This window comes from Alosa pseudoharengus, unplaced genomic scaffold (genome assembly GCF_046254945.1).
Source record: "Alosa pseudoharengus isolate Yale_2024_CS ecotype anadromous, Long Island Sound unplaced genomic scaffold, YU_APseudo_1.1 YU_APseudo_1.1_scf_1, whole genome shotgun sequence".
Taxonomy (NCBI): domain Eukaryota; kingdom Metazoa; phylum Chordata; class Actinopteri; order Clupeiformes; family Clupeidae; genus Alosa; species Alosa pseudoharengus.
The window spans coordinates 6,412,505-6,432,504 of record NW_027468564.1 but is presented as its reverse complement, the minus strand read 5'-3'; the positions used below and the strand labels follow the sequence as shown (position 1 = coordinate 6,432,504).

General features: G+C 44.5%; 2 protein-coding genes across 2 annotated transcripts in view; both read right to left on the bottom strand.

The window, feature by feature from the left end:
- The window catches only part of map2k7 (mitogen-activated protein kinase kinase 7), a 22,794-nt gene extending 14,284 nt beyond the window's left edge, over window positions 1–8,510 (bottom strand). Inside the window, exons 1-2 of the mRNA XM_076296575.1 lie at window positions 8,387–8,510; window positions 5,730–5,777 (exon numbers count right to left, since the gene is read on the bottom strand). Of these exons, the coding sequence (XP_076152690.1) occupies window positions 5,730–5,777; window positions 8,387–8,510 (172 nt within the window). The remainder of the gene's footprint in view (window positions 1–5,729; window positions 5,778–8,386) is intronic.
- Window positions 8,511–10,933: 2,423 nt separating this feature from the next.
- Window positions 10,934–20,000, bottom strand: part of LOC143135914 (serine/threonine-protein kinase N1-like) — a 33,323-nt gene continuing 24,256 nt past the window's right edge. The window contains exons 15-21 of the mRNA XM_076296278.1: window positions 18,340–18,516; window positions 17,991–18,053; window positions 17,380–17,456; window positions 15,284–15,426; window positions 14,863–14,970; window positions 14,550–14,630; window positions 10,934–14,145 (exon numbers count right to left, since the gene is read on the bottom strand). Of these exons, the coding sequence (XP_076152393.1) occupies window positions 13,942–14,145; window positions 14,550–14,630; window positions 14,863–14,970; window positions 15,284–15,426; window positions 17,380–17,456; window positions 17,991–18,053; window positions 18,340–18,516 (853 nt within the window). The 3' untranslated portion in view covers window positions 10,934–13,941. The remainder of the gene's footprint in view (window positions 14,146–14,549; window positions 14,631–14,862; window positions 14,971–15,283; window positions 15,427–17,379; window positions 17,457–17,990; window positions 18,054–18,339; window positions 18,517–20,000) is intronic.

Genomic DNA, 20,000 nt, shown 5'->3' with positions numbered 1-20,000 from the left:
TTAAGCTCTCAGTGGGTGCAAACCGTGTATCAGCGAGACCTGGCGAGACAGCCACCTAGTGATAGACCCACGAAAATGGCCTGGTTTTGACCTGACGTGCATGCGTCACTGATTCGACCCAAAGCGGCAAGCGAGTTAAGATAAAATGTCCAGATAAAATGTCCAGATTGTGCGTTTTCAGGAGTTTTCGATTGTCATATATTTCATTTCCATTCATCACAGAGTTCCCAAAATCACATATAAGGTACGTGTTAAGAGTGTCTAGTTTCGTAATTTAAAAAAAAAACTTAAAACGTAATATTACGTTTTTGGCACTCAATGCATGGGAAGGACAAACGTAATATTACATTTTTGGCACTCAATGAGTTAAAGGGGAAAACCATGTATATTCGCCCCAGTCTTACAGGGGAAAACCATGTTTATTCGCCCTAGTCTTAAAGGACCAGTATGTAGGAAATAATGGAAAATAAACTGTAACCATTCCAAAAATGATCACCATATGTTGTCAGAGAGTAAGGAAACACAATGAATTGAAGTATTGGCTTATTTGACAACATTACTCTAACCCGTAAAGCCCCGTAAAATCCATAAAAAAATAAATGAGTTACGGGGCGGAATCTATTGGAATTTTTGTTTATGTTTTGAACGATTAATTCTAGAATAGCGTATTAATAATGGGCTAGCGCGTCCTCCTATTTGGGATGCCAAATTAGCAAAGGCCAAATGTCAACAGCTGTCAGTTGTAGTCATGAACGCCTACGAGAGGCAGGCAAATTTCCAAAATTAAAACAAGAAACAAATTAAGTGGACATCGGAGGAGCTTCCTGAGATGGTGACGTCTTCGTCAAACGAAGAATATCAAGTCTGGTGCAGAGCTGGCCATATTTCTCCACAACAGGTAGCCTAGGCTAAACTTCATCTGCATCGCTAACTTCAGCTAAATATGTTACGTTGGTTAGAGAGGTATTTTTTGTTTTCACTGTTTCCGTAATGTGTAGCTGGGTCATGGTTGGAGAAACGTTAAAGCAGCTGCAGGTCAACTAACGTTAGCTAAGTCTTCATTACATCTGGCAACCCAGAAGAGGCTCGCATCTAGAAGTCTTGAGAATGTTCACCAGTGTTTTGATTTTGGCCTACAGAACGTTCTGTAACAATCCTACAAATCGCACCTTTAAAAGGGGAAAACTATGTATATTCGCCCCAGTCTTAAAGGGGAAAACCAGGTTTATTCGCCCCAGTCTTAAAGGGAAGGACACATTCCCACATACCTTGCTGGTTCTGGAGATTACCTATCACACCAGGGACGGACCATGCCACACAGAACCAGTTCTTAAATGAAGGCGACACAACCTGATTGGTCAGAACAGATCCTTAATCGATGAGAAACAAGACCTGATTGGTCAGAATAGGTTCACAACACAGCGTGACACAACCTGACCTGATTGGTCAGAATGGGCTCTTAATGGATGGGAAACACGACCTGATTGGGCAGAATGGGCTCTTAATGGATGGGAACCACGACCTGATTGGTCAGAATGGGCTCAGTACATGAGTCTGTAGGAGCCTTTCTGATTGGTCAGAATAGGTTCAAAACACAGGTTGACACAACCTGACCTGATTGGTCAGAATGGGCTCTTCATGGATGGGAAACACGACCTGATTGGTCAGAATGGGCTCTTAATGGATGGGAAACACAACCTGATTGGTCAGAATGGGCTCATGGAGCTGCTGGGCACCAGGAGAGTCTGCACGGGCCTTTCTGAAACTAGTTCCTTCGCCCTCTCCCTTGGCACTTGCACTCCGTTGGTGGAGGGTCCGCCATATTAAAGGGAACACCAATAACTGTTAAGTGGTAGTGTGCAGCAAGTGAATAGCGTAACGGGGGGGGGGGAGGGGGGGGGGTGTCTAGTTTAGGAAAGGCCCGACGTATCTGGGAGCGTCTGTGTCTTAAAGGGGAGGAACAGCAGCTTTAATAAAGGGGAGGGGAAAACAGTCAGAAAATGGGTCTCATCTGTCTTTCCAGATGACCTGTTGGAGAGAGAGAGAGAGAGAGAGAGACACAGAGAGAGAGACAGAGAGAGAGAGAGATAGAGAGAGGAAAAGAAAGTGAGAGAGAGAGATAGAGAGACAGAGAGAGACAGAGAAAGAAAGAGATAGATAGACAGAGAGACAGAGAGAGGGAAAGATAGAGACAGAGAGAGAAAGATAGATAGAGAGGGAGAGAGAGAGAGAAAGAGAGAGAGAGAGAGAGAGAGAGAGAGAGAGAGAGAGAGAGAGATGAAGGTACCTGTAGGGAATAAAGTGTTTGTTTGTTTAGAAGAGGGAGAGATGGTTAGTGAGGAACCTGGCAACCGCTTCCTGATGCACCATCCAGCCAGCAACGTGCAGAGAGAGAGAGAGAGAGAGAGAGCGAGGATGCACAGACAACACGACTGAAAGAAGAGCAGGCTGTTCTGCACCCCTACAATGCTATGGGGAGTTCCGTCATGAACGTTTGATTCTCTCTGTGTGTGTGTGTGTGTGTGTGTGTTGAGGTGCGTTGAGTGTGTGTGTGTGGATGTGTGTTGATTGTGTATGTTGAGTATGTATGAGTGTGTGTACGTGTGTATGTGTTGAGTATGTATGAGTGTGTGTGTGCGGTGTGAGGTATCTGGTGTGAAAGGTGTGAGAGTATCTGGTGTGTGCGGTGTGAGGTATCTGGTGTGTGCGGTGTGAGGTATCTGGTGTGAAAGGTGTGAGAGTATCTAGTGTGTGGTGTGAGGTATCTGGTGTGTGCGGTGTGAGGTATCTGGTGTGTGCGGTGTGAGGTATCTGGTGTGTGCGGTGTGAGGTATCTGCCAATGACGTGCAGTAAGCCACATGCACAGTGTCTCCACACGAACAGCAGACCAGGTTAATGTCTCATCGCATACTGAACACACACACACACACACACACACACACACACACACACCTGCCACTGCCTCTCACTCACAGGGGAGGGGGGGGGGGGGGGGGGTTGGGATGAAGACATGAACAGAGAAAAGAGGGAAGAAGAAATAAAGAGAGGGATAAGAGAAGAATAGACAGTAAAAGAGGGAGAAAGAATGAAAGATGAAGAAAGGGATGGGTGAGGGAAGAATATACGGTAAAGGAGGAAGACAGGATGAAAGATGAAGGTGAAGTGCAGCCCTGACGGATAAGAGGAGGTGAAGCAGAGGTTAGAGTGCAGCCCTGACAGAGGAGGTGAAGCAGAGGAGGGGAAGCAGAGGAGGGGTTAGCAGAGGAGGTGAAGCAGAGGAGGTGAAGCAGAGGAGGTGAAGCAGAGGTTAAGAGCACAGATAAGAGAAGGTGAAGCAGAGGAGGTGAAGCAGAGGAGGTGAAGCAGAGGAGGTGAAGCAGAGGAGGTGAAGCAGAGGTTAAGAGCACAGATAAGAGAAGGTGAAGCAGAGGAGGTGAAGCAGAGGAGGTGAAGCAGAGGAGGTGAAGCAGAGGAGGGGAAGCAGAGGAGGGGAAGCAGAGGAGGTGAAGCAGAGGTTAAGAGCACAGATAAGAGAAGGTGAAGCAGAGGAGGTGAAGCAGAGGAGGTGAAGCAGAGGAGGGGAAGCAGAGGAGGGGAAGCAGAGGAGGTGAAGCAGAGGAGGTGAAGCAGAGGTTAAGAGCACAGATAAGAGGAGGTGAAGGTTAAGAACGCAGAGTCACTCCTGATGGATATTAAAGGTCCCATTTCAGCCATTTTCCACAATTTTAAATTTAAGCAATAAGCCCTGAGAGGCCGTAGGCATCAAAGTGCCTAAAACCCCCCTTAGCTGTTCTAAAATCAGTGGAACCTACGGACTCGAGTGGCTTATTGCTTTCTAAAATGGTTTAAGGAATAAGACCCGAGAGGCCGTAGGTTCCACCGAGTTTAGAACAGCTAAGGCGCATTGTTGACGCGCGCATATATTTCTGAATGTTTCTGAATGGTTGCCAAGCAACGTCAAGACGCAGCTGCTCTAGCATTTGTATGAAGTTGCGGTAGCGCAGTACTGTATAACGAAACAAGGTCAAGGTGTATGTTTGTGTCGGATTTTACAACCGCATCGAATACGATTTAGCATAATCATAATCAAGGACCGGAACTATCCATTTTAGCAAGTAGCTTATAAAACATCTGTTTTATAGTTTAGTTGCTCCTGGCTGCAAATTACATTTGCTGCCGCTAGGTTGCGTCTAGATATCCAGGGTCCTCTTGCTCTGCACTAGGGCTGTCACTTTACGTTCGAAAATCGATTGCACAATCGATTGGACCAAACAACACAAGTTTCGAAAACTAAAATAAGGAATCGATTTTAACCAAATATGTACACTATTCATTTTAAACGAATTAAACAAATAAAAAGGATAGATGTAACAAAATTCACAAACAAGAATATAAGAATATAAAATAATTCCGAAGTGCAGTAAGCATTGCGAAAGCTAAAAAGAATATTCCCACCAATTTTACGCACCGGAAACAGCTGTTTCAATCAGCTGCTGTGCTGCTCGTGTTTTGCCAAAAAATGGAGGACAACGCGATCAACCTGTGTGACATGAGAGAGACGAGTGATAGGAGGAGTTCGATGTGGAAGTACTTCGGATTTATATCAAACTATGGAGAAGAACAAAAGCGGTAGGCTATGCAAACTGTGCAAACGAGTTCTACTTAGGCGAAATTTGTTTGAAATTTCTAATCGTAAACACAGACACAGGTACGTTGAAGCCTGCAGCAGTACTGCAGGCACGAAACTTCATGCCAATAAATCATCAGAAATATTGCTGGCTTGCGTCTACAAGCGCCCTCTTTACGTTCGTCCTAATGCCTTTTAGTTGTTTGTGAATTGGCCTATATTTGCGTTGAAAATGGAAACGTCTTTAGACATGAAAAATCGATTTTACAATCGATTCAATGAACACTTATGTCTCAAAAATCGAACAGGATTTTTTCACAAAAGTGACAGCCCTACTCTGCACAGACACAAACCTGTCACATGGTGGCTGTGCTTCGTCATTTTGGAAACATGCCGCAAGCTTGCGGGATAAAACGCTATCGCACTTTCCTTCTGCAGCTGAGAGCGGAGATTTGGTCCAGGTAGGCCGAATCGAGGCGGTTTTATTCAACGTGCCGCAAGATTCTACGTTCTGAACGGCTCACTGAACTACAGCCCATAAACAAACAAACTACAGCCCATAAAAAAAACAAAGTTTTGTCTTTTTGGTGATTTTGCATTGATAGCCATCCCAGACCGTGAGCAAGCACTGAAAACGTGGAATTTGCACAATATGGGACTTGAACAAGAGAATGAAAGAAAGACAATGAAGACAGACAAAGAGATAGAGAGCAAGCGAATGAAAATGAAGAAAGGAGGAATAACAGAGAGATAGAAAGTAAGATCGAGAGGGAAAGAATGATAGAAACCCTGAAGAAAGAAAGAAAGAAAGAAAGAAAGAAAGAAAGAGACAGGCAGAGGTGGAGAGAGGGAAAGAGGGGGATAGAGAGGCAGAGGTGGATGAGTGAATGATACCTGCACACTGAGAGGTGGAGAGAGGGAAAGAGGGGGATAGAGAGGCAGAGGTGGATGAGTGAATGATACCTGCACGCTGAGAGGTGGAGAGAGGGAAAGAGGGGGATAGAGAGGCAGAGGTGGATGAGTGAATGATACCTGCACGCTGAGAGGTGGAGAGAGGGAAAGAGGGGGATAGAGAGGCAGAGGTGGATGAGTGAATGATACCTGCACGCTGAGAGGGGGCTGGAGCAGGACTGAGCTGGATCACGATAACTACAGCGGGAGAGAGAACACACACACACGCATTACTACCCAACACACACACACACACACATTACTACCCAACACACACACACGCACGCACATTACTACCCAACACACACACACACACACACACACACATTACTACCCAACACACGCACGCACATTACTACCCAACACATACACACGCACGCACATTACTACCCAACACACACGCACATTACTACCCAACACACACACACATGCACATTACTACCCAACACACACACGCACGCACATTACTACCCAACACACACACGCACGCACATTACTACCCAACACACGCACGCACGTTACTACCCAACACACACGCAAAAACACGCACATTACTACCCAACACACACACACGCACACACATTACTACCCAACACACACACGCACATTACTACCCAACACACACACACACGAACATTACTACCCAACACAGACGGACACACATTACTAACCAACACACACACACACACGCACATTACTATCCAACACACATAAATGCAAACACACGCACATTACTACCCAACACACACACACACACACACACACGCACATTACTACCCAATACACACACACACACGCATATTATTACCCAACGCGCGCACACACACACGCACATTACTATCCCACACATACATTACTACCCCACACACACATTACTACCCAAACACACACACACAAGCACATTACTACCCAACACACACACAATAACTACAGACAGGAGAGAGAAAACACCCAACCCCCCCACACACACACATTTCTACCTAACACACACAATAACTACACACAAGAGAGAGAACTAACACACTCACACACACAGTACTACTGGATTACGATAGCTACAGACAGGAGACAGGAGAGCGCGCACACACACAGTAGCCTACTACTGGATCACGACAACTACAGACAGGAGAGCATGCACACACAGTAAAACTGGATCACGACAACTACAGACAGGAGAGCACACACACGAGTGAAATATAAGGCTGCTTCTCTTGGTTGCCTTGGGTTACTTCTTAAAACGCCAGTTCATTCCGACAACAACCTCCTGTCAAACTATGCACATCACTCACTCTCACTCCCTCCCTCTCTCTCACTCACTATTTATTTGACATATATTCATTTAGCTTTAGCAGGTGCTTCTATCCAAAGTGACTAACGTCAATTATACTACAGATTGCAAGATGTCATTCATAAAAGAAAGAGACAGTCAAAGAAGTAGCCAAGACGACTCACTCCATCACACATACTGCTGTCATTTTGTTCCAAACAAGAATATCAAGGATGACAGGACAGCAATGTACATTAAAACACACACACACACACACACACACACACACACACACACAGTAAGGAGATCTTCAATCTCTTCGATCTTAGTGGGGAGATCTTCTGTATGAATCGAAATGGTGTGAATTAGTGTCAAACACAACAGAGGAGTATACACAATACTACACGAGGTAAATTAGTATAAGGCTGTTTCAACTAGTACCTCCGTGCGGTCTATAAATAGCCTACAATAAATGGACACAAATCGTTGTAGAGGCTTGCCAAACTGCGGTTACAGGAGAAGTATTTGCGTTATTTCTGCCCAGCGTTTCGCCCAGAGGCCGGTGCAGAAGTGTCGCCGTCTCCTTGGACGTCTCGCTGTCGGTTTCTCCGCTCGTGGATTCACGCGAACATCAGGGTGCTAAAATCCGCCTTTGACAGTGATTAACTGGCGGAAGACCCAACAAGGCGCTGCGAATGGATCCAGCTCTCAGTTTGACGCTGGCTTGCTGATTACCAAGCGTCATGCCAAAAATTGCTAGCTGAGATAGGTAGCTAGCGGACTGCTAACGTTATGTCTGCTTCAAACCAGGTTCAAATGTGTTAAATTCGGACAGAGGCGGTGTATTTAGTTAAATATTTGGAACTGCAATAATATCCCACGCTTGTCACCAAGTTCATAATCCACATTTTACCAGGAGATTATATGTATGCTTCTACGATAACGCTAGCCAATAAGCTAAACTGTTCGCTAGCCATCTTACCTAAACAGGCTACTAAAGTTAGCCCCGTAGCTACCATCTTGACAGGCATAACATTGGCTTGAATAACGTTATTGCTGATACGAAAACATTGTCTGGTTGTCAGTAATAGTGGTAATGGTCAAAATCAACCAGTGCCACTCGATAGTTGCGGGGGGATAACCTTAGAAAACATCCAGCACAAACTATCATATATGACAGTTAACGGGGCCTGCTAACGTCAGCCCACTTTTAACTAATGTTAGTGGGACAAAAACCTTGTTCAGGACGTGGTTATACGTTGCCTAACCTCTGAATACAATGTAACTAACTTTATCACTGTAGCTAGGATTCTAACTGCACCTGTGTGTCGAAAAGGAATTTAGATTGAGCGGTCATGTTGAATGTTTACGACTGCTGAACATTCGTGGGTCGTGTTTGTTTATACGCGTAGCCTCCGTAGCCTTCTGGCTAGCTATCTCAATTACATTGCCCCCTCTCCTCTCCACCCTCCCCTCTCCTTTCCCCGTTTCTTCGCGGTCCCCGTTCCCGCAACCTTTCCCCTTTCAGAGCGACACTTACTTGGCCTTGGACGCGATCGTTGTGGACTCATGTCGATATTAAGGTCAATTCTTCGCCTAGCTTCTTTATTTTCCTGCTTCAATTTCTCCTCGATTCGGGAGAGTCTCTGTTCCAGCGACGACATCTTGAAAAATTGCGCACCATCGAGAGCGCCTATCTTATTCTAGCCTGCGTCTAGGTGCGGTGCGGAACCCTGGGATACTGGAGGACCTACAAATCTCAGTGCCGCATTTGTGATGTGGCAGTCCCGTTTGCCCCGCTGCGAATCTTCAGCTATCCAAGTAGTTTATTAAAAGCAAACCTGCTTTTGATCCCAATCCTGCAAAGCCTAAGAGGTCTATTGGAATAGTGCTGCAGGGGAAAAAAACAGTGACATGCTACCCGGGATGGACATAGGATTTACATACGGGGGCTTCTCATGTCGGGAAATGAATGGAACTAGTAGCCTAGGCCTAATGCCTATGTGTGGTTATATATACTTACTCAGCCAGCCTAAAACATACGTTTAGTAGAGACAGAGAGATAAATAATCAATCAATAGCCGGATTGCTCATAGCCAAAAAATATTTAGTTTCTGTATTTCTTTGTGTCTCCGGCCAGGAATCAGATAAAATATGATATAGCTTAGGCCTATAGTTGTATGTACTAAATAATAATATATATTTTTCAAAACATTCAAATTACACATAAAATTGAATCAAAATTGGGGTATGAATAAATATGGGCTTAATATGTCTCCAAAAATGTTCTGCCTATATAAAAAGTCACATCATTCAGGTAAAAAAAATTAAAGTTTACATGCTACACTGATAAACTGACACCACCACCCATCCACACCCACTAATTAAGACCCTCCTAATGAAAGTAAAAATAACCGTGTCTGTGTGTGCGTAAATAGTTATTTTTTTGCTTGTTGTAAAGTGAATTCCCCCCGAAGTTTCAACTGCTCTCTTTTATGCAAGTTTCTCACAAACTAACAACCCCGATTTTTTCAGTGCCGTCTCTTAGAAAGTCTGCCAGCGTGGGACACAACCGGACACAACAAACCCAGCTCTGCAAACCTGTACCACAGTGCCACCCAGTGGAAACTGAGGACACTGCAGAGGCCACATGTCGGCCATCGGAGGGACGTTGGGTTTAGGAAGAGGAATACTCCTCCGTGCACATTTGAGCGCGTCGATGACACAGATACAGGATTATATTAGCCCGGTTTATACTGGGGGCCAAAAACGATGCTTGAACTCCCAGCAGGAGCTCTCGCCCTGGTGCTCATAGCCTAGGCCAGTGGTTCTCAACCTTTTTTCAGTGATGTGCCCCTGTTAAATATTTTTACAGCCAAGTACCCCCTAACCAGCGCAAAGCATTTTAGTTGAGAAAAAAAGACTTAAAACAGAGCACTGTCCATCGTGTTTTCACAAGAATTACCGCTATGCTTCAACCACGACTCCATTGTTTGAGTTTTGACAGTGACAGGTGATGGCGGGTGGCATGTGACAGGTTGGGTCGAACCATCCTGGTATGGGGGGGACTCTGTGGATAATGAAATTGAATAGCCTACTGAAATATAAAATAAATTTTATGAACTTATATTTCCTGAAATATTTATTAAATAATTGTTTTAAAATATTTTTTGCATGGATTCTACTTTTTAAATATATGTATATTTTAAAATCTCACGTACCCCCTGGAGTGGCTTCACGTACCCCCATTTGAGAACCACTGGCCTAGGCCAATCAGAATCAGAATGTGCCTGGGCTGATGGCCCACAGTATAAACAGGTATTATTGGGGCAGCCGTGGCCTACTGGTTAGCGCTTTGGACTTGTAACCGGAGGGTTGCTGGTTCGAACCCCGACCAGTAGGAACGGCTGAAGTGCCCTTGAGCAAGGCACCTAACCCCTCACTGCTACCCGAGCGCTGCACGGGATCAAGAGTATATATACTTATACTCTCGCTCTGGTGCTCGTAGCCCACAGTATACAGGGCTATTCGGGCCCTTAGGGAGACTGGAGTGCACTGGCTCCTAACACAGTTAATTTGAATAGTTTAGCTGACTGATTTACTGGCTCCTAACACAGCTAGCTGTTTGAATAGTTCGGCTGACTAACCCACGTGGAAATGATGTGTCCTATATTCCCAATAATAAGCACCTTAAGTGCCATCTAGTGGATTTTCTTTTTTATAATACACACCATTCATTATATTAAATGACAATTAAATGACTCTGCTTGATCAATTAAAATTGTGATTGTGAAATGAGGTGCTTTAGATAGAGATATTATTATATATATGACCTGTTGGAACGGAAAAGATAGAGATATTATTATATATGACCTGGTGGAGCGGAAAAAGATAGATATTATTATATATGACCTGTTCGAGCAGAAATAAACAAATAATATAATTTGTATTATACAAATAATTTGCTTCAGGTGCAGTGGACTAAATAAAACATGCGAGTTGTGTGTGTGATGCAGAGCCATGAACACACATTACTATTCAACACACACAGACACCTGTTAAAACAGAGGACAAATGCATGCAGTTTTGTTTCTTGTAAAAGTTTATCATTCCACTGAAGCCCAAGAATCAGTCCAATGATAATCCCACCACTGGTCTTCACACAGTCTCGTTGTTTCAAACGGAGCCCTTAGTTACCATGGAGACGTTTACATACACTCTCACATAATGTGTTGTTTAAAAAAAACAAACAAAAAAAAAACTAAAATCAGAAGACTAAATCACACACTTCATTTATCCATACGGAAGGAACCAATGACAACAGTACTACTGAAATCAGAACAGAGACTTGTTAACTTGTTACCTCGTTAACTCTGGTCTAGCTGAAGGGTAGGGGGTGTTGCTAAGTGACAAGCCTGTCTGAGTTAACTCAGAGTAAGCAGTAAACCTCCTAATATAGGAGCCATATGGTAAAAACATAAACCATGATACTCTTCTATTAGCAGATTTACTGCTGAAACTCAGAGGAAGTTAGCTTATTTGGCATCTACAAAAATATATGCATCCTCTTAATCGAACTCTTGGGTAGACAACAAATAAGCTAATTCAATTTCCCAAAACATTAGTGTGTTCCTTTAACTTAGCTGGGTTTGTCATTGACCTCCATGTTATTGGAGCGCCCCCCCCCCCCAAATGTAGCTCAGACAAGGACACAGTTACACTGGCTGCAGAAGAGGGAACATACATGGCCCATCCGCTATCTGTCTTTCACAGGTTGGTATTGCTATGGTAACATAGGCAACAATGAGTCCCCTGAACCCCTTTACCACATTTCAGGAAATTCAAAAATAAAAACAAGAGGAGGAAAGAAAATAACAATAAAAATAGACAAACCAGAACAACAACAGCAACAGCAACAACACGTCCGTCAGGGAGTGAGGAGTTACATAATTGGCCCTTAAGCCGGTGTGACGGGAACGTTGGAAATTGAACGTTCTAAAGAATATCCGGGTATCTTCATGGAATTGAACATGGAATTTTAGAACCTTACATTGTTGCGGAACAGAATGTTCAAAACTCCCCTGCTTAAGGGTCAAGGCATGACTCTCTAGATTTACCCACCAGCTCTTAATTAGTCACAGTGTACATACGAGTGTGTGTGTGTGTGTGTGTGTGTGTGTGTGTGTGTGTGTGTGTGTGTGTGTGTGTGTGTAGGGAGGTGAGGTTCTCTTCTCAAGTGTGAACAAAGTCTGCAAAGTCCTTAGTGACTGATCGTCATCCTTCAGAGTTAAAATGAACCAATGAGGAATTCTGTGTAAATGGTCGACCTTCTCGCCTTGGCACGGCACCTGAACACATCCAGCTGGGGTCTGGGTTCTTCTGCTGAATTCGTTCTAGCAGTACGAGTGAACACATCCAGCTGGGGTCTGGGTTCTTCTGCTGAATTCGTTCTAGCAGTACGAGTGAACACATCTAGCTGGTGTCTGGGTTCTTCTACTGAATTCGTTCTAGCAGTACGAGTGAAAGGCATGCAGATAGGAACCTGCTGGAAAGTCAGTTTTGTTGCCTGACGAATATGAAGTGGACCTTGATGAAATTACTTCTTTTTTTTTTCTTCGAATAAACTACCATTATACCCAACTATTTTAAGGCAACCCAGGTCTGACAAAAAAAACAAAAAACACGTCAAATCTTTCAATAAAAAACATCACAGCTTTGTAGTAGAAACCTGAAATTGTCACTCTAAACATAGCAAAAAATAGTGTCTGCAGAAAGGAGAAATTGAGATTGAAATCTAGAACCTCAAAAATGATGACCAGTCCCTCCAAAACCAGTTCCAAATATGGTCTAGGTATCCAGCTTCTGCACTGAGCTAGAAACATATTAAATGCAGGTTTCTAAGAATTAGAGTTAGATCTGGTCTCGATCTAATGCGGACCTAGTGGATCTCCATAATGTCACAACAAAATCCATGTCAGAACACGATTCTGTTTGAGGTGGCAGTGGCAGCCATCTTTGTTTTGGGAAAAGGGTGCCTTTCACATGTTAGAATGTGTGCGTGCGTGATCTAGTGCAGACCCAGAGGCTCTTTCAGAGGAGACCCCTGTTGCCGGGGGTGATTGTTGTCGTGGAGAGAGGGAATCTGTGTTCTAAAGGTGGGGATGTGGGGGCAGCTCATTGTTCCCATGATTTTGCAGGCTCATCTGAGGAGACCCCTGTTGCCGGGGGTGATTGTTGTCGTGGAAAGAGGGAATCTGTGTTCTAAAGGTGGGGATGTGGGGCAGCTCATTGGTCCCATGATTTTGCAGGCTCATCTGAGCGCATCTTTTTTAAAACACACACGTGATTAAAAATCACAGCCCACAGTGGTCCAGTCTGGAGAAAAAAAAGTCAGACTTTTCTCTGTTAGCTTTTATCTGAGGCAGATTCATTCATTCCTTCACCCACTCATTCATTCACTCACTCATTCATTTCATTCTGTGCCCCACTCCTCTCATTCACCCACTCATTCATTTATTCATTCACTCATTCATTCATTCATTCATTCACCCACTCATTCATTCATTCATTCACTCATTCATTCATTCATTCACCCACTCATTCATTCATTCATTCATCATTCATTCATTCATTCACCCACTCATTCATTCATTCATTCACTCATTCATTCATTCATTCATTCATTCATTCACCCACTCATTCATTCATTCACTCATTCATTCATACATCCACTCATTCATTCATTCATTCATTCATACATCCACTCATTCATTCATTCACCCACTCATTCATTCATTCACTCATTCATTCATACATCCACTCATTCATTCATTCATTCATTCATACATCCACTCATTCATTCATTCACCCACTCATTCATTCATTCATTCATTCATTCATTTCATCCTCCTCATCTTCATGGTTTAGTGTGTAGTCACAGTGGAGAAAATAACCACCAGTCCCAGAGGAGTCTCCATCTCCCCTCCGTCAGCTGACCACAGCATGACGGCAGCTGGGGGCGTGGTCACTGGCGTCCGCAGGTGGGGGCGTGGTCACTGGCGTCCGCAGGTGGGGGCGTGGTCACTGGCGCCCGCCTCAGCAGAGGTCGGAGACGTAGTCGAAGTCCTTGAAGCTGTCCTGGTCCTTGCGGGAGAGGGGGCGTGGCTCGCGGGGCGGCGTCAGGGCGGGCGCCTCGGAGGTGAACTCCTCGTCAAAGTTGCTGACGTCCTCCTTACCCACGATGCACGGCAGGAAGGGAGGAGGGACCTTCCGCAACAGCAACGCCTCCCAGTCGATGTTCTACAGCAGAGAGGAGAGAGGAAAAGGGCAGAGAGAGAGAAAGAGAGAGGGAGAGGGTGGAAGGAGGAGAGAGGAGGATAGAGGGAGAAGGAGAAAAGGAGAGAGGGAGAGAGAGGGAGGAGGAGAAAAGGAGAGAGGGAGAGAGAGGGAGGAGGAGATAGGAGGAGAGAAGGAGAGAGGGAGAGAGAGGAGGATAGAGGGAGGAGAGAAGGAGAGAGAGGGGGAGAGAGTACAGTTACAAACTGCACAATTAATTGCTTACTATATTAGTTCATATACCATCCTTAGCTGCAGTTCAAATATGATTGACTTTAAAAGAGAGCATGTCCCCAAATGAAGACAAATGCCTACTGTGAACCAAACTGTGAACCAATGGTCATACACACACACACACACACACTCACCCTGAAGAAAGGCTGCTTCTTCACTTCCTCTGCGTCCTTATCACTGGAGCCCAGGCGACGCTCAGGGTTTCTACGCAGCAACTGAAACAGGGAAATCATGTGTAAGAGTGTGTGTGTGTGTGTGTGTGCGTATGTGTGTGTGTGAGAGGGATGGAGAGATAAGTGTGTGTGTGTGTGTGTGTATGTGTGATAGAGAGACAGAGAGAGGGAGAGAGTGTGCATGTATGTGAGAGAAAGACAGAGGGAGAGAGGGAGTGTGTGTGTGTGTGTGTGTGTGTGTGTGTGTGTGTGTGTGTGTGCCCGCGGGCCTCACCCGTCTCATGATCCCGATGGCTTCGCTGGAGAGGAATCGTGGGTAACGGACTTCATCATTCACTATGCTGTCGAACACCTCCTCCTCATCATCACCAGGGAATGGAGACTGGAGAGGGGGAATGGAGGGGGCAGAAAGAGAGAGAGAGAGAGATAGCGACATAAATAGATAGATAGAGAGAGTGAAAGAGAAGGAGAAATATATAAATCTTTATTCAGTAAATTCAAAGTTTATTTATGTAGCACACTTCTTTGCACACACATAAACAAAAGAGTAAACAAGAGTAATAGTGCAATAACAGCACACAAGCACAACAGCTTAAAATGGGGAGGAGGGGAGGAGCCCAGAGGAGTGTGTGTGTGTGTGTGTGTGTGTGGAGAGGCTTTGCATCATTTCTCTCTCGCTCTCTCTCTCTCTTTACCTCTCCCACCAGCATCTCGTAGATGAGCACGCCCAGACCCCACCAGTCCACTGCTCGTGTGTAGGACGTGTCCGTCAGCACCTCGGGGGCCAGGAACTCCGGAGTGCCACAGAACGTGCCGGTGCGGTCCCCGAAACCCATACCTGGAGAGAGAGAGAGAGAGAGAGAGAGAGAGAGGGAAGAAGGGAAAGAGAGAAAGAGAGGTTAAGGAGAGAAGGGGGAGAGAAAGAAAAGGAAAGGAAACTAGAAATGCAATTCCAAGGAATAACCATGAAAATGCAAAACATATCATGTAAAATAGTGTTAAAACAGATAACTTGTAGTAAATAATGTTTGCTAGTAGTTATGCTAACAATGTCAACAATGTTAATGTTAGAATTGTTAAATATGTTAACCATGTTACCTAGCTAACTTAGCTAATGTTTGCTAACCATGATTCTAACCATGATGCTAGGCTGTTGCTAGGGTATTTGACAAGGTTGCTAGGCTGTTGCTAGGGTACTTGAGGTGGTTGCTAGGCTGTTGCTGACTTAGTTGTGGTGGTTGCTATGCTGGTTGCTAGGTTACTCTCATTGGTTGCTACATTGGTTGCTAGGTTGTAATTGTGGAAGCGGTTGCTAGGCTGTTGCTAGGGTATTTGACATGGTTGCTAGGGTACTTGAAGTGGTTGCTATGTTGGTTGCTAGGTAGGTGGTGGTTTAATATAGTTAGAATGTTTGAACAGTTAAATAGGTGGATAGTTTAAATGGTTAAATTATTTAATAGGGAATTATTGTAGTAAGGACTTTTATTTTAAAATAGTTGTGGGCAGAGGAAACAGTTGAACAGGAAGTGTAGTCTTAAAGGGGTGGTTCAGGATTTTGGACATAAGACCTCATTTCCAAGTAAGCAAGTGTGATATGTATCAGTGAAGACCGTTTTCAACACGTTTCATCCAGTCCTTCTAATTGCAGAGTTCGCAGGTGCTAGGCTAGCGCAAGTCAACGGTATGTGCTAGCCTGCCACTAAAGACAGTCTTACCCACTCCAAAGTACACCCGAGGCAAATTCCAGACAATCGATGTAAATGTCTGTGTTGATAGAATAGTGTGAGAAATACAACTACCCTCGCATCGCGTTGCAATAGTTATACTTTGATCCCTGAAGTTGGTAGTAGTCATTTTGAATCTCAGCGGCGGACTGATATTACCAATGCTACTACTAGGTATCCCCATTGGAGTGCGCTTTACTGTTTACTTTTCGGCGCAGTACTACTAACCGGAGCAAGTATAATTCCGCCGCTGCTAAGAAACTAGTCCCTCAAAATGTAATGCGATCGTTGAAATGCAAGGATAGAATAACGCTAGAAATAACACTATCAAAACAGACATTTACATCGATAGTCTGGCGTTATAATTTATTTGCCTCGGGTGTACTTTGGAGTGGGTAAGACTGTTTTTAGTGGCAGGCTAGCACATACCGTTGACTTGCGCTAGCCTAGCACCTGCGAACTCTGCAATTAGAAGGACTGGATGAAACGTGTTGAAAACGGTCTCCACTGATAAATATCACACTTGCTTACTTGGAAATGAGGTCCTATGTCCAAAATCCTGAACCACCCCTTTAAGAGAGCCAGATTGTATGCTTAAAGCCTGAGAGTGGCAGTTGCTGCAGGTGGCCTGAACACCTGGCACAAAATTTGAATCGTTTATTGGTCCAATTGTGATGTCATCAGCCCAATATTAAGTCTATGGGGAAATTTTGAATAGTTTTTAATTAATAGTTTAAAAAGCATAAAAGTTACAAAGATGAAACGTCATAGCAACCTGGTCTATTTAAATACCTACGTTACGAAGTTTGAATGATGTTTCTAGGTTAAACGATTCAAGAGAAATTGCGTACGGAAAAAGTGGTAAGCGGAATAATAATAAGTAGTAGAAGTAGAAGCCTAGGAAGAACAGTACAGTGCATTTTCATGCACTGCAATAAATGAAGCTTCAGCACGATACATAATCTAACTCATAGGAAATACATCTTTATATCCCAACTACAAAAACACACACACACACACACACACACACACACCTCACACACATACACACACACAGTCAGTCCTACCCTCTTTGCAGAGGCCAAAGTCTGCGATTTTGACGTAGCCGTCAGTGTCCAGCAGAAGGTTGTCCAGCTTCAGATCTCTGCAGAGGAGAGAAAACACACGCTAGTTAGACAACACCACAGTGTGTGTGTGTGTGTGTGTGTGTGTGTGTGTGTTAGAAAACACCACAGTGTGTGTGTGTGTGTGTGTTAGAAAACACCACTGTGTGTGTGTGTGTGTGTGTGTGTATGTTAGAAAACACCACAGAGTGTGTGTGTGTGTGTGTGTGTGTGTGTGTTAGAAAACACCACTGTGTGTGTGTGTGTGTGTATGTTAGAAAACACCACAGAGTGTGTGTGTGTGTGTGTGTGTGTGTGTGTGTGTTAGAAAACACCACTGTGTGTGTGTGTGTGTGTTAGAAAACACCACAGACTGTGTGTGTGTGTGTGTGTGTGTGTGTGTGTGTGTGCTAGACAACACCACAGACTGTGTGTGTGTGTGTGTGTGTGTGTGTGTGTGTGTGTGTGTGTGTGTGTGTGTGTGTGTGCTAGACAACACCACAGTGCCCTCATGGCTGTCATCCGACTGTGAGTATTTGTTTGTTTGTGTGTGTTTGTTTTGGTGCATAACTCACCGATACACAATCTTATGATCGTGGAGAAACTGCAAGCCGAGAACCACACAGGCAGCGTAAAACCTGAAAAAACACACAAACAGATGTTAGTACATGTACACACACACGTATACACACACACACATGTATACACACACACACACACACACGTATACACACACACACACACGTATACACACGCACACACACGTATACACACGCACACACACGCACACACACACACACACATATACACACACACACACACACACGTATACACACACACACACAGACACGTATACACACACACACACAAACACACACACGTACACACACACACACGTACACACACACACACAGACAGACTTACACAGCGCGTGGCTCGGTGAAGACGTCGGTGTGTATGTGCATCATGAGGTCGCCCCCGGCCGTGTACTCCATGACGAAGCACACGTGCTCCGGCGTCTGGAAACACGCAAACAGGTTCACCAGGAAAGGGTGCCGCGAGCTATTCACCGTCTCAAAGATCCGCTTCTCACACATCAGACTGGAGAGAGAGAGGGGGGGAGAGAGAGAGAGAGAGAGAGAGAGAGAGAGAGAGATATGGAAGGAGGGAGAGAGAGGGAGAGAGAGATGAAAGGAGAGAGAGAAAACAGAGAGGGAGATGGAGGGAGAGAGATGGAAGGATAGAGAGAGAGAAAAGAGAGAGGGAGAGATTGAAGGAGAGAGAGAGAGAGAAGGAGAGAGAGAGAGAGAGAGGGGAAGAGAGATGGAAGGAGGGAGAGAGAGGGAGAGAGGGAGATGAAAGGAGAGAGAGAGAGAAAAGAGAGGGAGATGGAGGGAGAGAGATGGAAGGAGAGAGAGAGAGAGAAAAGAGAGAGGGAGAGATTGAAGGAGAGAGAGAGAGAAGGAGAGAGAGAGAGAGGGGGGGGAAGAGAGATGGAAGGAGGGAGAGAGATATAGAGAGATGGAAGGAGAGAGAGAGAGAGAGAGAGAGAGGGGAAGAGAGATGGAAGGAGGGAGAGAGGCAGAGAGAGATATAGAGAGATGGAAAGAGAGAGAGAGAGAGGGGGGGGGTAGAAGGAGAGAAGAGAGAGAGATGGAAGGAGAGAGAGGGAGAGAGAGATAGAGAGAGGTGGAAGGAGTGAGAGAGGGGGGGAGATGAAGAGAGAGAAAAAGAAAGGGTAGAGGAGAGGATAGGGAGGGAGAGAGAAAGGGAAGAGAGAGGGAAGGGAGGGGAAGAGGGATGGAAGGAGAGAGGACATGAGAGAAGGAGAGAATAGAGAGAGGACATGAGAGAATGAAAGAAGGAGGTATAAACAAATACAATGTTTAGTCAAATTCATGATAAATAAAAAGACTAAATATAATACATTTATATTTAAACATCCTACACACACTAGTATATACATATACTAGTAAGGACACTAGGGAGCATTAGGAGTTCAGATACTAGTAAGGACACTAAGGAGCACTAGAGTTGAGATAGGACCAGGGATCGACCGATATGGTTTTTTCAGGGCCGATACCGATATCAATTATTACCAAAACAGGAGGCCGATAACCGATATGTAAAACCGATATGTCAGTTGTCAAAAAGGGGGGTAGGTAGTAAAGGCGATATGCTGCAAAAAATTAATTAAAAAGCATTTAATCATGCAAACTTTTCTTTCTTCTTTTGATACACAATTGTCTATCAACTTGCATTTCTTGCAAGTGTAAATCCTGTGTATCATGTTAATCCAAGAGCTAAGTGATAGCAATTATTTTCATAGACTAGGTCTACACAATGGGCTATGTGCTTGTTAAGGGACCTGTCACAAAGAGGATGCTTTGCCATCGTGTGTGTGAGTGCACGAGAGAGGGAGAGGAAGAGGTGCATGCGTGATGGCAAGTGTTACGGTTGAATAGTTTAACAAAACAGTTTTTAAATAGTTCTTAGGCTATTTAAGTATGCAATTTGTGTCCATGTGTAGACTACAAGCTACACTTTTGAGAGCCTAAAGCTCAGGACGCGATTTAGTTCAGGTC